At 53.4% G+C, this 18,283-nt stretch overlaps 2 protein-coding genes across 4 annotated transcripts in view; both read left to right on the top strand.

Moving 5' to 3' along the window:
- Positions 1 to 12,886, top strand: part of XPO6 (exportin 6) — a 53,416-nt gene extending 40,530 nt beyond the window's left edge. For 2 of the 3 annotated variants that reach the window (XM_068420234.1, XM_068420233.1), the window contains exons 14-24: positions 700 to 792; positions 2,087 to 2,231; positions 2,802 to 2,948; positions 3,720 to 3,909; positions 5,077 to 5,232; positions 6,551 to 6,665; positions 7,170 to 7,341; positions 7,787 to 7,948; positions 9,740 to 9,838; positions 10,787 to 11,017; positions 12,141 to 12,886. In XM_068420234.1, coding sequence (XP_068276335.1) covers positions 700 to 792; positions 2,087 to 2,231; positions 2,802 to 2,948; positions 3,720 to 3,909; positions 5,077 to 5,232; positions 6,551 to 6,665; positions 7,170 to 7,341; positions 7,787 to 7,948; positions 9,740 to 9,838; positions 10,787 to 11,017; positions 12,141 to 12,242 — 1,612 coding nt within the window. In that variant the 3' untranslated portion in view covers positions 12,243 to 12,886. The remainder of the gene's footprint in view (positions 1 to 699; positions 793 to 2,086; positions 2,232 to 2,801; positions 2,949 to 3,719; positions 3,910 to 5,076; positions 5,233 to 6,550; positions 6,666 to 7,169; positions 7,342 to 7,786; positions 7,949 to 9,739; positions 9,839 to 10,786; positions 11,018 to 12,140) is intronic. The other variant, XM_068420235.1, reaches the window with a different exon arrangement.
- Positions 12,887 to 15,804: 2,918 nt separating this feature from the next.
- NME4 (NME/NM23 nucleoside diphosphate kinase 4) lies at positions 15,805 to 18,044 on the top strand. Its single transcript, XM_068420032.1, has 5 exons — positions 15,805 to 15,955; positions 17,203 to 17,333; positions 17,474 to 17,575; positions 17,650 to 17,762; positions 17,847 to 18,044. The coding sequence occupies exons 1-5, from the start codon at positions 15,868 to 15,870 to the stop codon at positions 17,965 to 17,967; spliced, it is 555 nt and encodes a 184-aa protein (XP_068276133.1). The 5' UTR covers positions 15,805 to 15,867; the 3' UTR covers positions 17,968 to 18,044.
- The last annotated feature ends 239 nt before the right edge of the window (positions 18,045 to 18,283 follow it).

The following is an 18,283-nucleotide window of genomic DNA, read 5'->3' as shown; positions in this document are numbered from 1 at the left end:
GGAGCTGCTGTCCCTTCACCAGTAAAAGGAGCAATTGTCACCACTGCAGTGAGTGTGAAAGCCAAGGTTTCTTTCTGCCTCCCCTTGTTATGATTAAATTGAGATACAAAGAAGTCAGTGGGCAGTACCTTAAGTGTTACATTCATCAGTGCTAAGTTTCCCAGCTGGCTTTCTAAATCCTTAACCAACTAATAGGAGGGATTAAATAAAATCAATCACTTGAAAAGATTGAGGTACTTGTGCTCCAGCATCTGCATTTGTGATGGAAGGAAATGGGATGTGGAGTCTGATTACTTCAGAGTTGTATCTCTCCAAGCTAAATCACCAAAATCTCTTTTCTTAAATGAAAAGCTCTGTGAAAACTGAAAGGCAGACATCATTTGATTCCAAGAAACTTCATCTCCAAGAAACTTAATTAGCACATAGTTGCAAATACAGAGTTTCAGGGCTTTACACAGCTGCATGGGTTATGTTTTTTCACTTCCATGCAGGAACATCACACTTGTTCCATCTTATCACAAACAATGGAATAGGCTAAATTATTTTCAGCTAAATGGTCTAAATCTTGTCTATGTATTAGCTAAATATTGACACAGACTGGCCAACAGCTGCATTCAGATAAGATGCTCAAGCGGATTTGTACGTGTGTACATCCATCTTGCAGTCCCTTTACACTACTATATGTGTATTCGCTTCCAGGTTGGTAAAAGTAACGCTCTATGGATCCCAGATTAAACTGTACAACATTGAAACTGCAGTACCGTCGGTGTTGAAACCTGACCTTACCGACGTGTGAGTATGATGTATATACACTGCAAATGAGTGTATCCAGATTTGGTACCTGCGTGGGGTGGTGGAAGCGTTAGATCTCCTAGATCTGGTGCTGTAACCACTTGGCAAATATTCTGAAAATCACATTTCTCCAGTGATTGCTAGACAACCAGGAGGGCACCTTCTTTTAACTGTTGAAGGTCAAGGCTGCTGCCACCATTTTGGACCAGTGTTTCCTCAAATTGGTGTACTCAGGTTATGTAAAGAAAAATAAAATTGCGGTGAGAAGTAAAAATACCCATTATATTAGTTCTAAAAGCAAACTATTATTGTGCCCTGTACTAATGGCTGTAAAAGCTTAGTTCTTTTGCAGTGTAATTAAACGATGAAATAATTGTTACAATAGTGGTGTCTTGAGAAATGGACCACTGTCAGTACATAGTTCCAGTTCATGGATTTTTTTGCTACCAAAGTCAGATCTATGGCTCAGGTAAAGGATGTTTTTCCTAGTACAGGGTTTCGAGCCCTTGGCTTCCAAGACAAACACATGCCTTCCAGCTGCGCAGGCCATTTCTGAAATAAACGAATGCCTCCGATCCAGAAGTTGACATTAAGTGTGAAATCTTGATGCTGCTAGTAATAGACCACCACTCTGACAGCCTTTTAGAGCCCTTCCATTCCTAGGGCTGTTTCCTGCCGGCTGGCGTCTTGTGAGCAGAATTTAAGGTTGAACACGTCAAGTGCTTGTTCTAGTTTGCAATTGCGTGTGTAGCAGCAGCTCCTTGAAAACCCCCACTAGATTTTACTGGATAGTTCCCTGGATTTCTCTTAATAATCCCAAGTTACTAGCACTGAGTTTTGAGCAGGTGATATTCTTTTAATGGCATCTTTTGTTTTCTAGTTTAAAATAATTTGGGAGGTTTTTTCCATGATGTGTTAGTGAGGGGTTTTCATCCTTTTCTCTGTCCCATGTCCCTGAGGAAACCTGTGATTCATTTTCTAACGCTAGCCTAACAAAGGTTATGGTTATAGTCAACCAACCAGTTGATTATAATTTGACCTTATCAATTTATACCTTTGGCTCAGTGGGTGAGTCCAGTTGCAGCACACCTTTAGATATACCTTGAATGTACAGGGTCCAGGACAAAAAAAATAGTAGTAAACAATTTTTAAAGAAAAAGCTGCCAGCTTTGTCTGAGCACACCAATATTCTTTCCCAGTACACTGTCAAAACTACTCACCGTGCTCAGGACTTGTGCCCTTCTGTGTGCCTTTTATCCCGTGTGTCCCTCACCCTTGCCGTGCCCCTCCGCAGGCACGCGCAGTCCCTGGCAGCCCTGCAGGCCTACGCGCACTGGCTCGCGCAGTTCTACAGCGAGGTTCACCGGCAGAACCCGGAGCAGTTCATCTCTCTCGTCTCCACCGCTCTGGAGGCCATCACACCCCTCATCAGCTCTAAGGTACCTTTGTCAGTGCTGGGCTGAGAGCAGGAGACCCTCAAGTGGCAGTGGGGGTGTGTTCGGGTGGTTAACGGTCTGCTCTGGACCACGCCGTGGGGCCTGACGTGCATCAGAGAGAGCTGGATGTGCCAGAGCCATGCAAATGTCTCCTGTGGAGTGAGACCATGAGCAATTCTAAGTAGCACTGTAGGTCAAGCTAATACGAGAGTAAGCCAGTTATTAGACTAAGTTTATATGCCTATGATTTTATGGCTTGAAAGCAGGGAAATTTCTCTTCCACACCTGACCTGTGCTCTGATTGACAAATAAGGCCAGGTTGGATGGGGCTTGGAGCAACCTGGTCTAGTGGAAGGTGTCCCTGCCCATGGCAGGGGGGTTGGAACTAGATAAGCTTTAAGGTCCCTTCCAACCCAAACCAGTCTGTGATTCTATGAAATAAATAGTATAAACTGTCCTGCTTGCACAAACCTGGTAATGGCAGCTCGCTGTGCTGTCTGACACCAGTGTCACACCGCATGGTTGTGTGGTGGTGTTACTGGGCAGTCTGACCGTGTGCCTCCTCTCTTCCAGGTGCAGGAGAAGCTGCTGCTGTCCGCGTGCCACCTGCTAGTCTCTTTAGCCACCACAGTGCGACCAGTGTTCTTGATCAGCATCCCAGCAGTACAGAAGGTGTTCAACAGGATCACGGACACTTCTGCTCAGCGGCTTCCTGATAAGGTGATTTGTCTCAGCCATGAAGAGTGTAGATTAGATGCTTGGGAAGCTGTGCCTCGGTTCTTACTGTAGCGAGGTATAACCTCAGCTGCTGCCCCCCACTCCATTTTTTTAATCTCTGTGCTGTGGATATCCAGGAATTCCAGTGATAGTTTGTCAGTAAAGATCTATTTCAAGCAACAGCATAAGGAAAAAAACACGATTGCAGCTCTTGGATCTTACTCCCTTCTCATTTGCTGACACAGTCTGTGACTCTTTGCTGTCTTTGCAGTACTGGCATGTTGATTCTAACATACAGAAAGAGTTTGCTGTGAAACTTAAGTTAGCGTTCCACATACCTCACTCCAAGTTAGTATTTATATTATAGAAGTACCAAAAAGCCCCAGTGGAGGCTGGGGTATGATTGTGTTGTGTGCTGGCATGGAGGCATAAAGTGCTGTAGAAGCTTAGTGTGTAAACCAGATGAGGAGTAATGAAAGTGGTGTCATCTTTGTTTTATGAATACGAAGAACAGAGTGTTGCAGGGAAGGGCTGACAGAGCTGGGAGCTGGTTCCAGCCCTTAAGTGATGGAGCTTTGCTTCTCTCTTCCCTCGCAGAGCTGCTAGTTTTCACTTGGGCTCACCTTCTGCTGTTGAACTCTTTCCTCAAACAGTGAGCGCTGCTGGATGTCTTGCACAGCTGTAAAATGTCACCCCAGGGTTGTGTTCTAGCATAAAGTGAAGAGCAAACACGGTAAAACTGTGTCTCTTTGCCTAATGTCTCGTTGCTTCTAGGCCCAGGTGTTGGTGTGCAGAGCGCTGTCGAACGTATTGTTGCTGCCCTGGCCAAATCTTCCAGAGAGTGAACAGCAGTGGGCAGTTCGCTCCACCAACCACGCCAGCCTCATCTCTGCCCTCACGAGAGAGTACCGCCAACTAAAATCCAATGCCATCTTGCCACAGAGGAAAGTACAGCTGGAGGACAGTGAGTACCAAGTTTCTTGGTGTGTGTGCTGACAGCTGCAGTGCAAATTGCTGATAGACATAATTAAGCTGTTTTTCTAATAATTATTTTGGCTCAGAAACTGTATTTAGCATATAGGGAGGACAGGAAAGGAGCAACTTGTGTTTTCTTTCTTTTTTTGAGACTCTTCTCTTGTGTGTGTGTAAAGGGCACTCTCACCCCAGGCTTCCTGTGAACTCTTCCATCAAAGTTCTGTCTTCCTCAGTCGTGCAGGGAAGGTGGGATCAAGCTTGTGGTAAAGCTTTGACTAGCAGTGATTGCGTTGGGAATACTTAACAGCCTAATGCTGGGAGTACCACACTGGAGTATTAGAAACATTGACTGGAGGCAGCGTTAATGAAGATTATGGTTATAACAACTTCAGGGGGAGATAAGAATTTCTTTCAGACTTGTGAAGTACCATAGAGAGTGTATACATGTAGGAGAGCCCTGAACTGATGGGGTCCAGGCACCTTTGGAAGTTTCTGCGTATGTTTTGGGATTGCTTTTGGGTGTGTCTTCTTTTTTTTATTTTTTGAGAGTGACTTCAAAAATTGTTGGGAAGTATGCAGTGCCACAGCTTCTGACAGCCCTGACGTGCTCATCAGCTGTGTGCAGGGAGGGAGCAGGGGAGAGGGTGGTTTGCTCCTCGCTAGAAGAGCATCAGCAGGCTGCTCACATGGGTTGAACAGAGCCAGTGACGTTCTCCCAGCATTTGATACACAATCACTCCAGTTATTACTTTTAGAAGTAGGAATGACAGAGAAATCTGCAGTATGTTGTGCTGTCATAATGTGCTGCGTTTTTCTTGGCCAGTGTTTCTTTAGCATTGTGTATTGCAGATAATACTGTTTACAGCTCCCCTCAGTCTCTGCACCGTAGTAGCTGAGCAGTGGGTGCATCTCTAGGGCACTAAACCTGTATAATTTAAGAAAGCGAGTAGCCACAGTGACCTAATTGAACCTGTTTAAATGTTTAAAACATGAACATGCTCTTGGGAACATTTTTAACTCCACCCTGGGTTTGGTGTATATGCTGCCTTGTAGGTTGTTTTAGTTACTGTGTGTGTGAACTTGACTTCTCTTTATTTCTTGCATCTGGTTAGTAGTTTTGACACATGCAGGAAGTATCACCTCTCTTATTTTGCAGCCAAAGTGATCATCCACCAGACACTCAGCGTTTTAGAAGATATTGTAGAAAGTATCTCTGGAGAATCCACCAAGTCTCGACAGATCTGTTACCAGTCGCTGCAAGAATCCGTGCAGGTCTCACTAGCCCTCTTCCCAGCTTTCATTCATCAGTCAGGTATAACCATAGGACAGGCTTTAATGCTGTGAGTAGCTTTATGACCTACTGATAACATCCAAAGTCCGTCAGCGTAGAATCGTGGTGGTGTTGGTGTGGAGTGTGTGGGTTTGCTGTGCCTAAGTGTAATGTGAGTCTGTACTTCGGGGGGGGCTGGGCTGAATCAGACCAGGGAAGGGACATCTCCTCTGCCATCTAGGATACAGGCATGAAGGTTTGTCACACTTCCAGGAGACGGAGATGCCTTGTGTTGTGTTCAGCAGTGAAACAAGAATGGAGCTGATCCTGAGCACAAAAAACCCCTTTGAAATACCCTGTCTGGCTGTTTGCCACTTACATTCTCTCCAGAAGCTTGAAGACAAAGAGCAGTAGATCTCATCAGATTAGGTCAAATGATGTGGGTTTGGTTTTTTTTCTCCCCTGTAAAGGAAAGGCTCTAGAGATGTAACCAGGACTGTTGCTTGGCAATCTTGCAGCCAGCGCCTTAGTTTGTGTCACATCAGGGTAGCTCGAACTCCCAGGTCTACAGCAGCTTCTCTCATGAAGAGCAAGGCGTTCCTTTTGGAGCTAGGTGGGATTTTCTCAGTGAAGTAGGCGTGGGGGGAGGCAAAACAAAGTTGAAATGCAGAGAGGATCCAAGACAGCAAGCTGATGCGGTGACTCCAGTGAACTGTTGTCTTCAGTCCAGGCTGGCAGCCTCATGCAGTTGCTGTTTCTTGGCTATAAGAAGCTGTATGAAGGAGGAGCTGAGCAGCTTCAGCTTACTGTGGTTGTTCAATAAAGCGTGTGGGGCCTGATGAAGAATTAGCTGCGGTGCTGATGGGTAAAGTGCACAACCACGTGCTGAAAATGCCTTCTGAAGTCAGAAGGGTCTCTTCAGTTCATGCCAAAAAAAAAAAAAGCAGCTGGGTTCTGTCTCCTGGGCATCCCAAGCTGTGTGGCTGTTTTGGATTTGCTTGTGTTTCCTGTTAACCCTGTACGAGCAACTGGAGATGGGCCCAGACCATCGCCAGAGCTCTCTCCGTGCACTCTGTGTAGGCAGAGCAGGCCAAGAGCCTTGCTGATAGTGTTGTTTGTTCCGAGTTGTTTGGTGCTGGCTGTACTTGTCATCCCTGGCTGTTTTCAGAAATGGATGAACAATCTTTAAGCCCTGTAGTACCGGCGGATGGTTTCAGTTTCTAATGGCAACCCTGCTGCTAAATTTCCAAGAGTAAATGGGGTTCCCTGTAAAGGAGGAGCAAATTTCACATAAAAGACTTACTGATGCACTTGAATGTTACCTTAACATGTTGGTTTTGCCTTCCTGTTCTTATCTTAGATGTGACAGATGAGATGCTGAGCTTCTTCCTCACTCTGTTTCAAGGACTGAGGGTGCAGATGGGAGTGCCTTTCACTGAGCAGATCATACAGACCTTCCTAAACATGTTCACCAGGTATTGTCCCATGTTGGTCACTTCTTTCTTATCCCTCGGGATGATTTATCTCAGTAAGCTGCTCACACAGCGGGTCCCTGCCCCTAAAGAGTGTAGTGTTTCCAGCCCCTTTGTGTCCAGGCTTTTGTCATGTCCCAGGGCTAAATCTAAAAGCAAAATACTTCCAGGTCTGAAGTTACCCAGCCCATGCACGTCAATCATACAGGCCATCGTGCAATTTCAGCTCTCCCATGGGCTTTCTGGAAGTGTATGATACTGGCTTGGAGCCTCCCATTGCCTGTTAGCCCCTACTCAAGATCTGAGGGTACCCCAACAATCTGTCAAGCTTTTGTTGGCGAAGGGGGTCTGTCAAAGCCTCGCTCCCTTCTGTGGCTTATGTACTTGGGCTGTATTAGCTGAGGAAGTTCAGAGGTGCTACCTGCTTTCCTTTAAGGTAAGCTTTCCTTAGGTAAGTGTGCCCATCTCTGGGAAGGTTCCTGTGCAATGCCTTTGGTTTTGTCCTAGGGAGCAGCTGGCGGAGAGCATCCTCCACGAGGGCAGCACTGGCTGTCGGGTGGTGGAGAAGTTCCTGAAAATCCTGCAAGTGGTGGTACAAGAGCCAGGCCAAGTATTCAAGCCTTTTCTACCCAGTGTCATCTCACTGTGCATGGAGCAGGTCTATCCCATCATCGCAGAGGTAGGGCTGTTCTCACATGAGGTGAAGGAAGGGGGGAGATGGGAAGGGAAGGCATTGCTGGGGGTGTGGGAGCAATGAAGCTTTTTGCTTTTCAAGAGCTGTAAATGTCAGTTCCTGTGCAGGGAAGACTGGGTGGTGAGGCAGTGGGAACTGGAAACAGCGTGGGTGGAGGATTTTGTCAGGAATTGTCAGAAGCTAAAACTACAGATGTGCTCAAAGCAGGAGGTAAAACTCAAAACTTGATGATGTGTTCTTAGCATGATCCAACAGTTGCCGAGTTGGGTGCCTTCCTTAGGAGGAAATCCTTTGATGCTCTGGTACCTTGGCTGCAAAGCGCTGCCCTGGGTGGCCACCTGGCAGGGTGCTGCTAGAGTGGGGTCCAGGGGATGTGTGGGGTTCCAACCCAGGAGCCTGCTCTGAGTTGTTTGTTCTCCTCTCCTCCTAGCGCTCATCTCCTGATGTGAAAGCAGAGTTGTTCGAGCTGCTTTTCCGGATCCTCCACCATAACTGGCGGTACTTCTTCAAGTCTAGTGTGTTGGCTAGTGTCCAAAGAGGAGTGGCAGAAGAGCAGATGGAGAACGAAGCACAGTTCAGTGCCATTATGCAGGTAACTCAGCTGCCTCGGCGGTTGTCCAGAACTTTCTGCAATGGAGCATATGCTACTTGTGGCAGCGCATTAAACATGTGACTGGTGGGGACTAGACCATGTCTTGAGTGAGTTCTTGCCTTCAGGAACTGCTAAAAATCAAAGTGCTTGTAGAGTGGTCATGCTGATGTGCTCACAAGGCAGAGCAGTGCCTCACTGAGCAGGGGAGCAAGCAGTGAGGAAGGAATGTTAATTCCTTTCCATGCCTCGTCCTGCTTCTGAACCTAAAAATGTATTACTGACGCTGACCCATTTACTTCTGTTACGAGTCTTGTGGTTAACATGAGGACAAATTGTCAGTGCAGGGAAGTTTTCCTGAGACCAAGATGTCTTTTGGTTTACATGGACCATCGGATCTGGTAGAGAAGGGTCATTGGGGTAATATCCTGTAGGCTTTGGCCCAGGGAATAGAGAAGGCAGAGGCAGTAGGCCAGCACGTGCACACAGCCAGCTTTGAAGAATAACAGGCTGTATTCCCCATGTTACTTAGGTCAGAGCTGGCCAAATGAGTTCCTGTGCAGTTCTTAGGTGGAAGAACTGTCTCCAAAACAGGTCGTGCAACTCAAAATTAGAAAAAAATCAGCCTCCTAATGTTATCAGAGTGCCTGGTGTGGGGCCCTTCGCTCCAGCCCGTGTCAGTGTAAACAGAAGCGTGCTTGCACCACGTTCTGCAGCCTCCGAGGAGGGCTGGTTCCTCCCAGGGCACTGAACGGGGGAGCGGAGGGCCATGTGCTTAGGCTGCAGGTGGGAGGGCTGTTTGCAGAGCTGCCCCACGTGAAGCGCTTGTGAAGACTGGGTCCCTTCTGCTCCAGGAGTGAAGAGGGAGCTCTTGCACTGACATGAGCTGTGTTGGTGTTTCTCTCTGGCCTTTCCTAATCTTGACATTGTTTGATGTGAGTGAGGCCCAGGCTGGTCCCCAGGCAGAGCTGTCCAAGCCTCTCTGTCTCCCCTGTAGCAGTGTCTCGTTTCTTCTCTAAACATTCTCTGTTGTGAGAACAGCCAGTGTTCCGTGTTGAGGATATTACTAGTTTGTGTGCTGGTTTCCACAGGAGATACAAGTCCAGAACTGGCTCAGTCTTGAACAGACTTGGGCCTTTTTTGTCTATCTAACAATAAATGGCTGATACAGAGAAATAAACTCTTCTGTTTGTGATGCCTTGGAGCAGCAACTGATAAAATCCTGCTGCCTGCTTCTGTACAGAGCTTACCTCATCTGCACAGTGTTCCAGAGGAGCTCAGGGTGTGAGAGGTGTTTGGTCACGAAGTCTGTGCAGGCCTACCAGGCTAGGCAAGTGGGGTCCAGCGGATTCCCTTCATAGGCTGTTTTACTCTCTCCTGCTCCTGTAACACCCAGGTCAGCCTCCCAGCTCCCATCTCTGACATCTTTCTAATTTAGCATCCCTGAGAAGCAGCCAATCCTTCCCGAGCAAACTGCCTGCCGAGGGAGCTGTGCTCAGCATCGCTCTTCCTCTTCGGTGCAAGCTTGGCCCACCTCTTCCCAGCAGACCCAACTTAGCAACTGTTCTGCAAGGATATGAGCATGTTTCCACCAAAGTTTCTTCATTCCCGTTGGTCTGGCAGCAGCACAGTTGACTTAACTGCCTCTCCTATTAGTTTGCTGCACAGAGAAGCAGCAGAGGCTCCTTGGGGTTTGTTCTGGTGTCAGGATGAAAATGATGTTGTTCTGCTTGGCAGGTCTAATATTCATGGTGATATCAATCCCCCCTTCCTTCATTTCTGCTTTATTTGTAGGCGTTTGGCCAGTCCTTCCTGCAACCTGACATTCACCTGTTCAAGCAGAATCTCTTCTACTTGGAGACGCTGAACACCAAGCAGAAGCTGTACCACAAGGTGGGTCCTAGTTGGCCAGTGCACACTCTGTGAGTGGTAAGAGGCGGGTGCTTTTCTGAGACTTGTTTTAGACTACTTAGAAACTGAACGTCAGGATTTGGGGGCTTTTATGCTACAGCCTTTGGTTGTTGCTGTGATCCTGATGGATAGGCCGCTGGTCAGAGCGGCGTTACCACCTCCCTGATACTCCTGCAGTTGGCACAGGAGGGTTCCCAGCTGTAGTCAAAGCAAAACCTTGATGTGTTCCCTCCCGTGACAATGAGGGAAAGCAAAGAACACACACAGTGGCAGTGTGATTTGTCTGAGGAAGTAGAAATTGGGATCGTCAGTGGGACAGAGTCCCTCCATCGTCCTCATCTGGCACAGCCACAGGGTATCTAGTGTTTGCAGTCGGTCACTGCCAGGTGGTTGTCTCCATCGCTGTTATCCTCCAGACCCTCTAATTTAGACCTGTTAGCTGCTGTCATGAAGGATTGGAGTTGGAATCCAGGGTCTTGCCCTTCTGGGTAGCCTGTGGAAGCAGAGCTTTCAGGTTCCCATCTGTGGTCACAGCTGAAGGACAGCCCATCACGTTAACAGCTGTGTCCTGCAGGCAGCTAGCCAGATTCCCTGGCTTCCAGGAGCCTCTGTGCAGGGCTAAAACTGGCTGGGGTTTGAGTGGGACTTGATGCTGTTTGCTTAAATGCCAGTGCTTCAAACTTGGGTCAGACGCATGAGGTAAGTGTGGCCAAATCACTGTTAACTTTAAAGCTGGTATTAATCTAGTTTGTTGTAGCCATTTGTAGATTGGAAAATCATCTCTGTGCTCGCAAGAGCCTGCGGACCTTGCTGTGATAGCTCAGAAGCTGCTGGTGTTGAAGAAGCCCTGTGCAGCCATGCTCAGGGTCTGACCTCGATGAGGTTGTACCTGTGAAGCAGACACCTAACTGTGTTTCTCTCGCTGTGCAGAAGATCTTCCGGACAACCATGCTGTTCCAGTTTGTGAACGTGCTTCTTCAGGTGCTTGTCCACAAGTCGCACGACCTGTTGCAGGAGGAGATCGGCATTGCCACCTACAATATGGCCTCCGTGGACTTTGATGGCTTCTACTCAGCCTTTCTCCCCGAGTTCCTGGCCAGTTGTGACGGTGTGGACTCGAACCAGAAGAACGTGCTGGGGAGGAATTTCAAAATGGACAGGGTAAGAAGGGGGAGCGCTGCAGCAGAGTGCTGGCGTTACCAGGACACGGTGTTTTTCTCCTGGCCCGTGCTGGCAGCCAGCCCTACGCTGCTCAGGGCAGGGTTCCGAGGCCGTAGCCCTCTTGTTGCTTCCATACTCAGCGATGCCCAGCCAAGGATTTTTCACTGTAGGTAGCAGAAGTGCCGTCTTATCTCTCAGACTGCTGAGTGCTGTGGGAGTTAGGGAATTATGTATCCTGGAGGAACTTTTCATAGGGGTAGACTGACATTTTCTAGAGCAGGACACTCAGATCCTTGCCAAAATCTTGCTCCAGATGTTTAAGGGTTACAGTGAGGACAACAGCGGAGTAGCAGCAATGGCTCACAATTCTTTCAAGCCCCTTGTATGAGTGTGAAGGAAATGGGGGGTCTATAACCTCTCTGTGGAACATCATGGCAGGGCAGCAGGTCGTGGTTTCCATCTGCTGAAGCTTGTTTGTCCACTGAGCGCTTCCTCTCCCATGGGAGACGGAGGGGGTTTGAAACCAAGTGTGAAGGTAGGAAAGGAGCCTTGGGAAAATCCCTGGGCTCTGGAAGGCAACTGCTCTGCAGGAAAACTGGCCCTTGTTCTGGGCTGCAGAAACTCAGGTTTCCTGGGCTCAGACTCTGGGGGAAGGGATCTGTTGTTCTCATGTGTGAACATATATACCAGTACCTGGAGGAGCTACAGGAAAGCTGGAGAGGGGCTTTTTACAAGGGCATGGAGTGACAGGACGAGGGGGAATGGTTTTAAACTGAAAGAGGGGAGATTGAGATGAGATATTGGGAAGAAATTCTTTGGTGTGAGGGTGGTGAGACACTGGCCCAGGTTGCCCAGAGAAGCTGTGGCTGCCCCCTCCCTGGCAGTGTTCAAGGCCAGGTTGGATGGGGCTGGGAGCAACCTGGTCTGGTGGAAGGTGTCCCTGCCCATGGCAGGGGGTTGGAATGAGATGAGCTTTAAGGTCCCTTCCAACCCAAACCAGTCTGTGATTCTGTGATACACGAGGGTGTTTGGCCCTCTCGGTTCCTTTCTGTTCTCCGCTGTAGGACAGCGCTGGTAGGTGTTCTTCTGTTTGCAGTCCAATGTGGTGTTTGATCTTTTCCAGGACCTGCCGTCGTTTACCCAGAACGTGCACAGGCTGGTGAATGACCTGCGTTACTACAGACTCTGCAATGACAGTTTGCCCCCTGGAACTGTGAAGCTATAGTTACTGCACTGGACTCGTGTTCTGATCACTGTAGGGAACGGCTCCGTGTTTCATTTTTGCCAACACCTTCTCTCCTCCCTGGTTTTGTCAGTGCTGCAGGACGCGGGGTCTTGCACATGGGCACATCTTCTCGGATTCACGCACCACGCTTCCTTGGTTTTTGATTTTTTTCCTCTCCCAACCCAAAGGCCCCCAAAGCTGGAGTCGGCACTGTCTGCAAGATGTGTCTCACCGCCCACCCGCAGGGCATCCCGGCCGTACGGAGAGCCCTCGCCCGGGGCTTGGTTCTGCTAACGTAGCACTTTGTTGCGTCCGGAGATGTCTGTGGAGTTGTCTCGAGAGATCGTGTACGTATGGAACGGGAGGCAGAAGCGCCAAAGGCTACTTCAGACATTCGTACCTTCGTGTCATTCCACCTTCCTGCCCCTGCCCAGCTCTCGGAGGAGGAGTCTCGTGATGTTGGGACTGTTTTGGCACTTCTGTCACTCCCTTTGTTTTTAAATTGCCTTGAAAACCTCCCCGCTGTTCGTGGGGATTAGAGACTTTTTTTTGGGTTTTTTTTAAACGTTTTCTCATCATTCCATTGTGATACTAAAACAACATGCTTAATGGAAATAAAGTGCTTACTTTGTTGTTTTAAATAACTCAGAACTTGGTTTAGTTTCCTTGTAGGCCTGTCTGTCACCGAGCCTTTCTACTGGATGAAAACGTTTTACAATACAGGCAGCAATCTGCAGCCTTTCCCTGTGATCAGGCAAGAGGAGACCAGCAGCAGGTGCCTGCATTGCCCGTGCTGCGCCCTGGGTGCAGAAACGCCCTGTCCAGGCTCCCAAGAAGACCAGCAGCTCCCTGCTGTGGGTCAGTGTTGGCTTCGTCCTCCGCGCTCCCCTCACTGTGTTTCCCACCCGTGTTCCCCGGTGTTTTTGGTTACCCAGTGTGGTGATCTCTTCATTCCCTCCAGCAGACTCTTGTCCGAATTGATCAAGAGCTGCCTGTGGGAAGAACATCTCCTGCCATTCACGGTGTTGCATCACAGGAGACCTGAGCTGAAGGACAAGCGCTGGCCAGAATGACCCGATAGTGGCATCAGACCTAAGGTTAAAATGCCAGGCCCCAGTCAGACAGGGCCAGGCTTTGTGGGGCTTGTGAATCTCCGATCATGCAGCTGGGAAGGGTTATTTTTTCCCCTGAAGTCTCTGGTCAGGTAGCTGGTGTAGAGCATTAAATCAGCCTTAATGCTCTGTGGTAGTGAGGGCTGCGTGGTGGGAACAGCATGGGTCCTTGTGAAGGGAGGGTTCTCCCATGGATGTTTGTAGATGTGGACTTGAGTGAGATCATAGAATGGGTTGGGTTGGAAGGGACCTTAAAGATCATCTGTTTCCAGAGATAACGAGATGGCTGCACATGGACAGCGGGGAGGTCCCGAGGGTGCCTTGGAGTGCAGGAGCGCTCGCTCTGTGGCTCCTTTAGTTACAGCTCTGTGAAAGCCACCCTGCGATGTGCTGTTTGGAGACACCATGCGCTGTTTGGATAACCTGTGTACAGACAGAGCCTTGCAGCCAGGCTGCCTGAACTGGGACCAGTTTGATCTTTGGGCTTCGTCCCCTGCAGTGAGCAGCTTGAGTTGAAAGTTGCACGTGAAGCCCGAGTCCAGCCTGCTGAGGATGTGCCTCACCACATCGAGTCCTTGCGAGGGCTGTGCAGCGCTGTCTGCAGAGGAGGGGTGAAGACCAGGGTGAAGGTGGGTGACGGTCTGCCACCAGGCTGCAGAGCTCCGACCTCCCCTGAGAGCGAAGGGCACTGAGCTCCCTGCCAGCCAGAACCCACAGCAGGAGCGTGTGGTTCATCGAAACATCGAGTCCTTGTTTTTCATGGTGGTAATTATATGTATGAAAACGTGGTGTGGGGTCCAAACCTGTCCACAGAGCTTCTCCCTCCTCCTGAGCTGCCACCCTGATCACCCACAGCAGCGGGGGACACCTCCTCCACCAAGCACCTTCAGCCATGGGCTAAGGGGGCTCCATTGGCTGCTGGCCCAGCTCCCCTCCCCGTGTGGCTCCCCGGGCTGGTGCTGCTGCTGCCTCTTGCAAAACGTTGGGTTGACAGAGGGGGAAAGGGCATGTTTTTCCCTGGATCAAGGGCAGCAGCTGGAAGGTGGCCAAAGCCAACCTGCTGCTTCTTCTTTGCCAGCCGTCACCTGAAGTGTGGGGCCCCGGCATCCAAGGGCACCTGCTTTGGGTGGATCTGGCTGCATTATCTTCCCCAAAGAAACCCCTTGCCCTCTCCCGTCACCCCTGGTGCAGCACACCCTGGGGAGGGCCTTTTTCCCCCCTCGAGCCCCCTCTTTGGGTGGGTGGCAGCAGCTTCTGGCCAGCAAAAGGTCTATTTTGCAAGAGCTGTTGATCGATCTGTTTGCCCCCGGGGAAGCTGTGTCATGGGTGTTTGCAGCCGTGCTGAGCACAGCGGGTCCTGCAGCTCCCGGGACCCCCTCCCAGGGGGTGGGGGTCTGGCCCCCCCACTCCCTGCACCATGGGAAGGCAGGAAGGGAACAAGAAGGGTGATGGGGAGCAAGGAGCCAAATGTGTGTTGGTCGCTTTGAGCCTGAGACCAGGATTTTCCCTGAACTCGTTGCAGTTAGAGGTTGGGATGTATGGGGAGCTCCATAAAGTGATGTCCCAGTACAGCGTCCAGCCCTCCGAGAGCTGAGGTCTCACCCATTGATTTCAACCCTAAGGAAAATGAATCCGAGCTGGAGCGATGCTGTGAAGAGGAGCATCCCCCTCTCCTGCGCAGAGGGCTGTGAACTCCCCCTCTTTTCTACCTCCTTCACCACAGGCTGGGGTGCAGAAAGGGGCCCTGGTGTCCCTGTCACCTCTGCATGCGCAGGACTCTTCCCCCAGCCTCCAGTGATGCTTTAAAGCAGCGGGGCTCCCACCTGGGCTGTGATGCAGGGGAGGGGGGCAGGGGCAGCATCTGCCCGCCCTGCCCAGGGCATTGCAGCCCTCTCCCAGCACCCACTGCCTGTCCAGGGCAGCCCCGTGTCCCATGGGGAGGGCACCGGCCTGGCTGCTCCCCGCTGTGGCCCTTCAGCAGGGCAGGGGATCCCCTTGCACCCCAGCTCAGGCGGGTGTGGGCCAACCCCTGCTCTCTCCTCGCCTGGACCATCAGGGGCAGAGCATGAAGGAGGGCTGGGGTTTGGCAGGGGCTGGGCCCCCCCGTGCCCCTGGGGCACCCCCGGGGTGGGTGCAGGCTCTGCTCCCCCCGCGGCAGGGCCTGGGGCTCAGCCCCACCGAGGGAAGGGCTCGCTCCGTGCTGGGGGGATGCTCCGTATCGGCGTGTCCCGTGCTGGGATGCCCAGTGCCGGGATGCTCCGTACGGGGATGCTCAGTACCGGGGTGACCCATAGCAGGATGCCCCGTGCCGGGGTGCTCCGTCCCGGGATGCTCCGTCCCGGGATGCTCCGTCCCGGGATGCCCCGTCCAGGCGCGGCGGCTGCCCGGTCCCGGCGGCTGCTTTAAGGGGAGGGACGGAAAGCTGACCCGTCCCCGGGCTCGGCCAGGCCCTTAAAGGCTCCGCGGGGCTGCCGAGCCCCCGCCGCGGCCAGGTCCGACCCGCCGGCCCCTCCATGGGCTTCCTGGGGCGCTGCCTGGCCCGGAGCCTGCTGCGGGGGCAGCCGGGCCTCAGCCCCCCCGGGCCCCGCTGCTACGGCTCCGGTGAGACACGGCCCCGTCCTGCCCCGGGACCCTGTCCCCATCCCGGTCTTGCCCTCGGCCCCTTCCCTGTCCCCATCCTCACCTTGCCCTGGAGACCTGGTCCCCATCCCCTTGGTGCCCTCAGCCCCTTCCCCATCCTGCCCCGGTCCCCGTCCTCTTTCTGGGCACCCTGTCCCCATCCTCGTCCTGGGGGAGACGAGGACCAAGTCCCCGCGGAGGGCACCAAGTCCCCATCCCCATCCTGTCCTCTGTCCCCTGCCTCTCCTGCCCCTCGGGGCTCCCATCCCACCCCCGTGGTGCCCTCTGCCCCATCCCCTCCTGGTGTCCCCGGTCCCCCAGCGCCCCGTCCCTCTGTCCCAGGGGCAGCCCCCCAGGTGGGGTGTGCCGCTCATGGGGTCCTTCACGTCTTTGTGGGGTGAGTTGGTGCCAGGGTCCCTCGCCCCATGTGCCGGAATAGGGCAGAGGCCGGAGCTGGTGGCTCCGCTGGCACCACCCTGAAGGTCCCAAGGAGTTTGGTGTCCCCAGGGCCACGATGTGGGGACCCCTGTGCTGTCCGGGGGGGATGGGGTGGGAGCCTGGCGAAGCCGGGCCATGTCCAGCAACGCCCGGAGAAGCGGGTGAACTCGTGGGGTCACTTATCCCGTGTGCCCCCGCCGGCACCGGGGCTGGCCCGGCCCTGTAGCCCGGGACAGGACCCCAAAGCCTGGGGCTGGCAGCGGAACGCCCCAGCTCGGAGTCCTCGCTCCCGCTCCCTTCCTGTCCCCTCTGCCCCTCCACGGACGGGATGCACTGTCCCTTGGGGGACTTGTGTCCCCTCCTGCCAGCGCAGCTCCGGCAGGGCCAGCAGCGGGGTGAGGGGGCCACCATCACCCATAAGCGATGACACATGGGGTGGCACGCACAGCCCAGGCACCAGGACACGGCAGTGTGGTGCGCAGGTGTTTCCCGGCCATGGACACGTCCCCAGCACCCTCAGGGCTCTGCAGCACGTCCCTTGGGTCCCTCCTGGGACCCTCCCACTCTGCAATGCCATGGGGACATGGCCCCAGGATGGGGACAGGGATGGGGACAGGGTCACCCCACAGCAGCCTCCAGGACTGAGCAGCAACCCATGGTGTCCCGAGAGCAGCGTGGGGTCCCGCTGCCACAACCCGTGTCCCACGGCTGGTGGTGGCCCAAGTCCCATGGCTGGTGATGACCTGTGTCCTGTGCCCGGTGGTGACGCTGGCCCCTCTGTCCCCGCGCAGCCCCCCGGGAGCTGCAGGAGCAGACGCTGGTGCTGGTGAAGCCGGACGCGGTGCAGCGGCGGCTCGTGGGGAACGTCATCCAGCGCTTCGAGCTGCGCGGCTTCAAGCTGGTGGCCATGAAGCTGCTCCAGGTACCCGGCCCCACCGAGCTGCCACCCGTCCCCTCGGGGCACGCAGCTCCCCCGCAGCTGGCTCAGGGGGGTGCCAGGAGGGGGGTGCCAGCAGGGGACACCGGCCGGGTGTCCCCGCCGTCACCCCGCGCTGCCATCAGGCCGACCAGGGTCTCCTGGACAAGCACTACCAGCAGCTGCGGCAGAAGCCCTTCTACCCCGCGCTCCTCGCCTACATGACCTCGGGGCCGCTGGTGGCCATGGTGAGGGGCCGGCACGGGGGGCTCGGGGGTCCCGGGGGGGTCCAGGGGTGGCTCAGGTGTCCCCTGTCCCGCAGGTGTGGGAGGGCTACAACGTGGTCAGGTCCACGCGGGCCATGGTGGGGGACACGGACTCGGCAGCGGCGGCGGCGGGCACCATCCGGGGGGACCTCAGCATGCACGTGAGCAGGTAGGGGCGCAGGGCGGGCGGCGGGGGCCACGGCCACGGCCACGGTCACGGTCACGGTCATGGCCACGGCCCGTCCCCGTGCAGGAACGTGGTCCACGCCAGCGACTCGGTGGAGACGGCGCGGAGGGAGATCGGCTTCTGGTTCCAGCGGGACGAGCTGGTGGCCTGGGAGAGCGGGGACCGGGAGTACACGTACGGGCCCTAGGGCGGCCCCGGGCGGGACCCCCGGACCCCCGGGTGGGACCCCCGGCCCCACAATAAACCCCAGTGCCGCCAGCCGCAGCTCCGGGCTCCTCCCTGCGATGCCACCAGCAAGCGCCGTGCAGCTCTAGGGGGCACTGGGATGTCCCCAGGGGGCATTGAGGTGGTACTGGGAAGCTCTGGGAGACACTGGGATGTCCCGAGGGGGCATTGGGGTGGTACTGGGAAGCTCTGGGAGACACTGGGATGTCCCCAGGGGGCACTGGGGTGGTACTGAGAAGGTCTGGGAGACACTGGGATGTCCCCAGGGGGCACTGGGG

Source organism: Nyctibius grandis, chromosome 30 (assembly GCF_013368605.1).
Source record: "Nyctibius grandis isolate bNycGra1 chromosome 30, bNycGra1.pri, whole genome shotgun sequence".
Lineage (NCBI taxonomy): Eukaryota > Metazoa > Chordata > Aves > Nyctibiiformes > Nyctibiidae > Nyctibius > Nyctibius grandis.
This window is presented reverse-complemented; position numbering and strand designations above follow the sequence as displayed.

What these genes read in the sequence shown, in the direction of transcription:
- NME4 (XM_068420032.1), top strand. Translation starts at nt 15,868, where the DNA reads ATGGGCTTCCTGGGGCGCTGCCTGGCCCGGAGCCTGCTGCGGGGGCAG. An exon ending in GCCCCGCTGCTACGGCTCCG is followed by an intron (nt 15,956 to 17,202) that starts GTGAGACACGGC and finishes GTCCCCGCGCAG; the next exon opens with CCCCCCGGGAGCTGCAGGAG. An exon ending in CGGGGCCGCTGGTGGCCATG is followed by an intron (nt 17,576 to 17,649) that starts GTGAGGGGCCGG and finishes CCTGTCCCGCAG; the next exon opens with GTGTGGGAGGGCTACAACGT.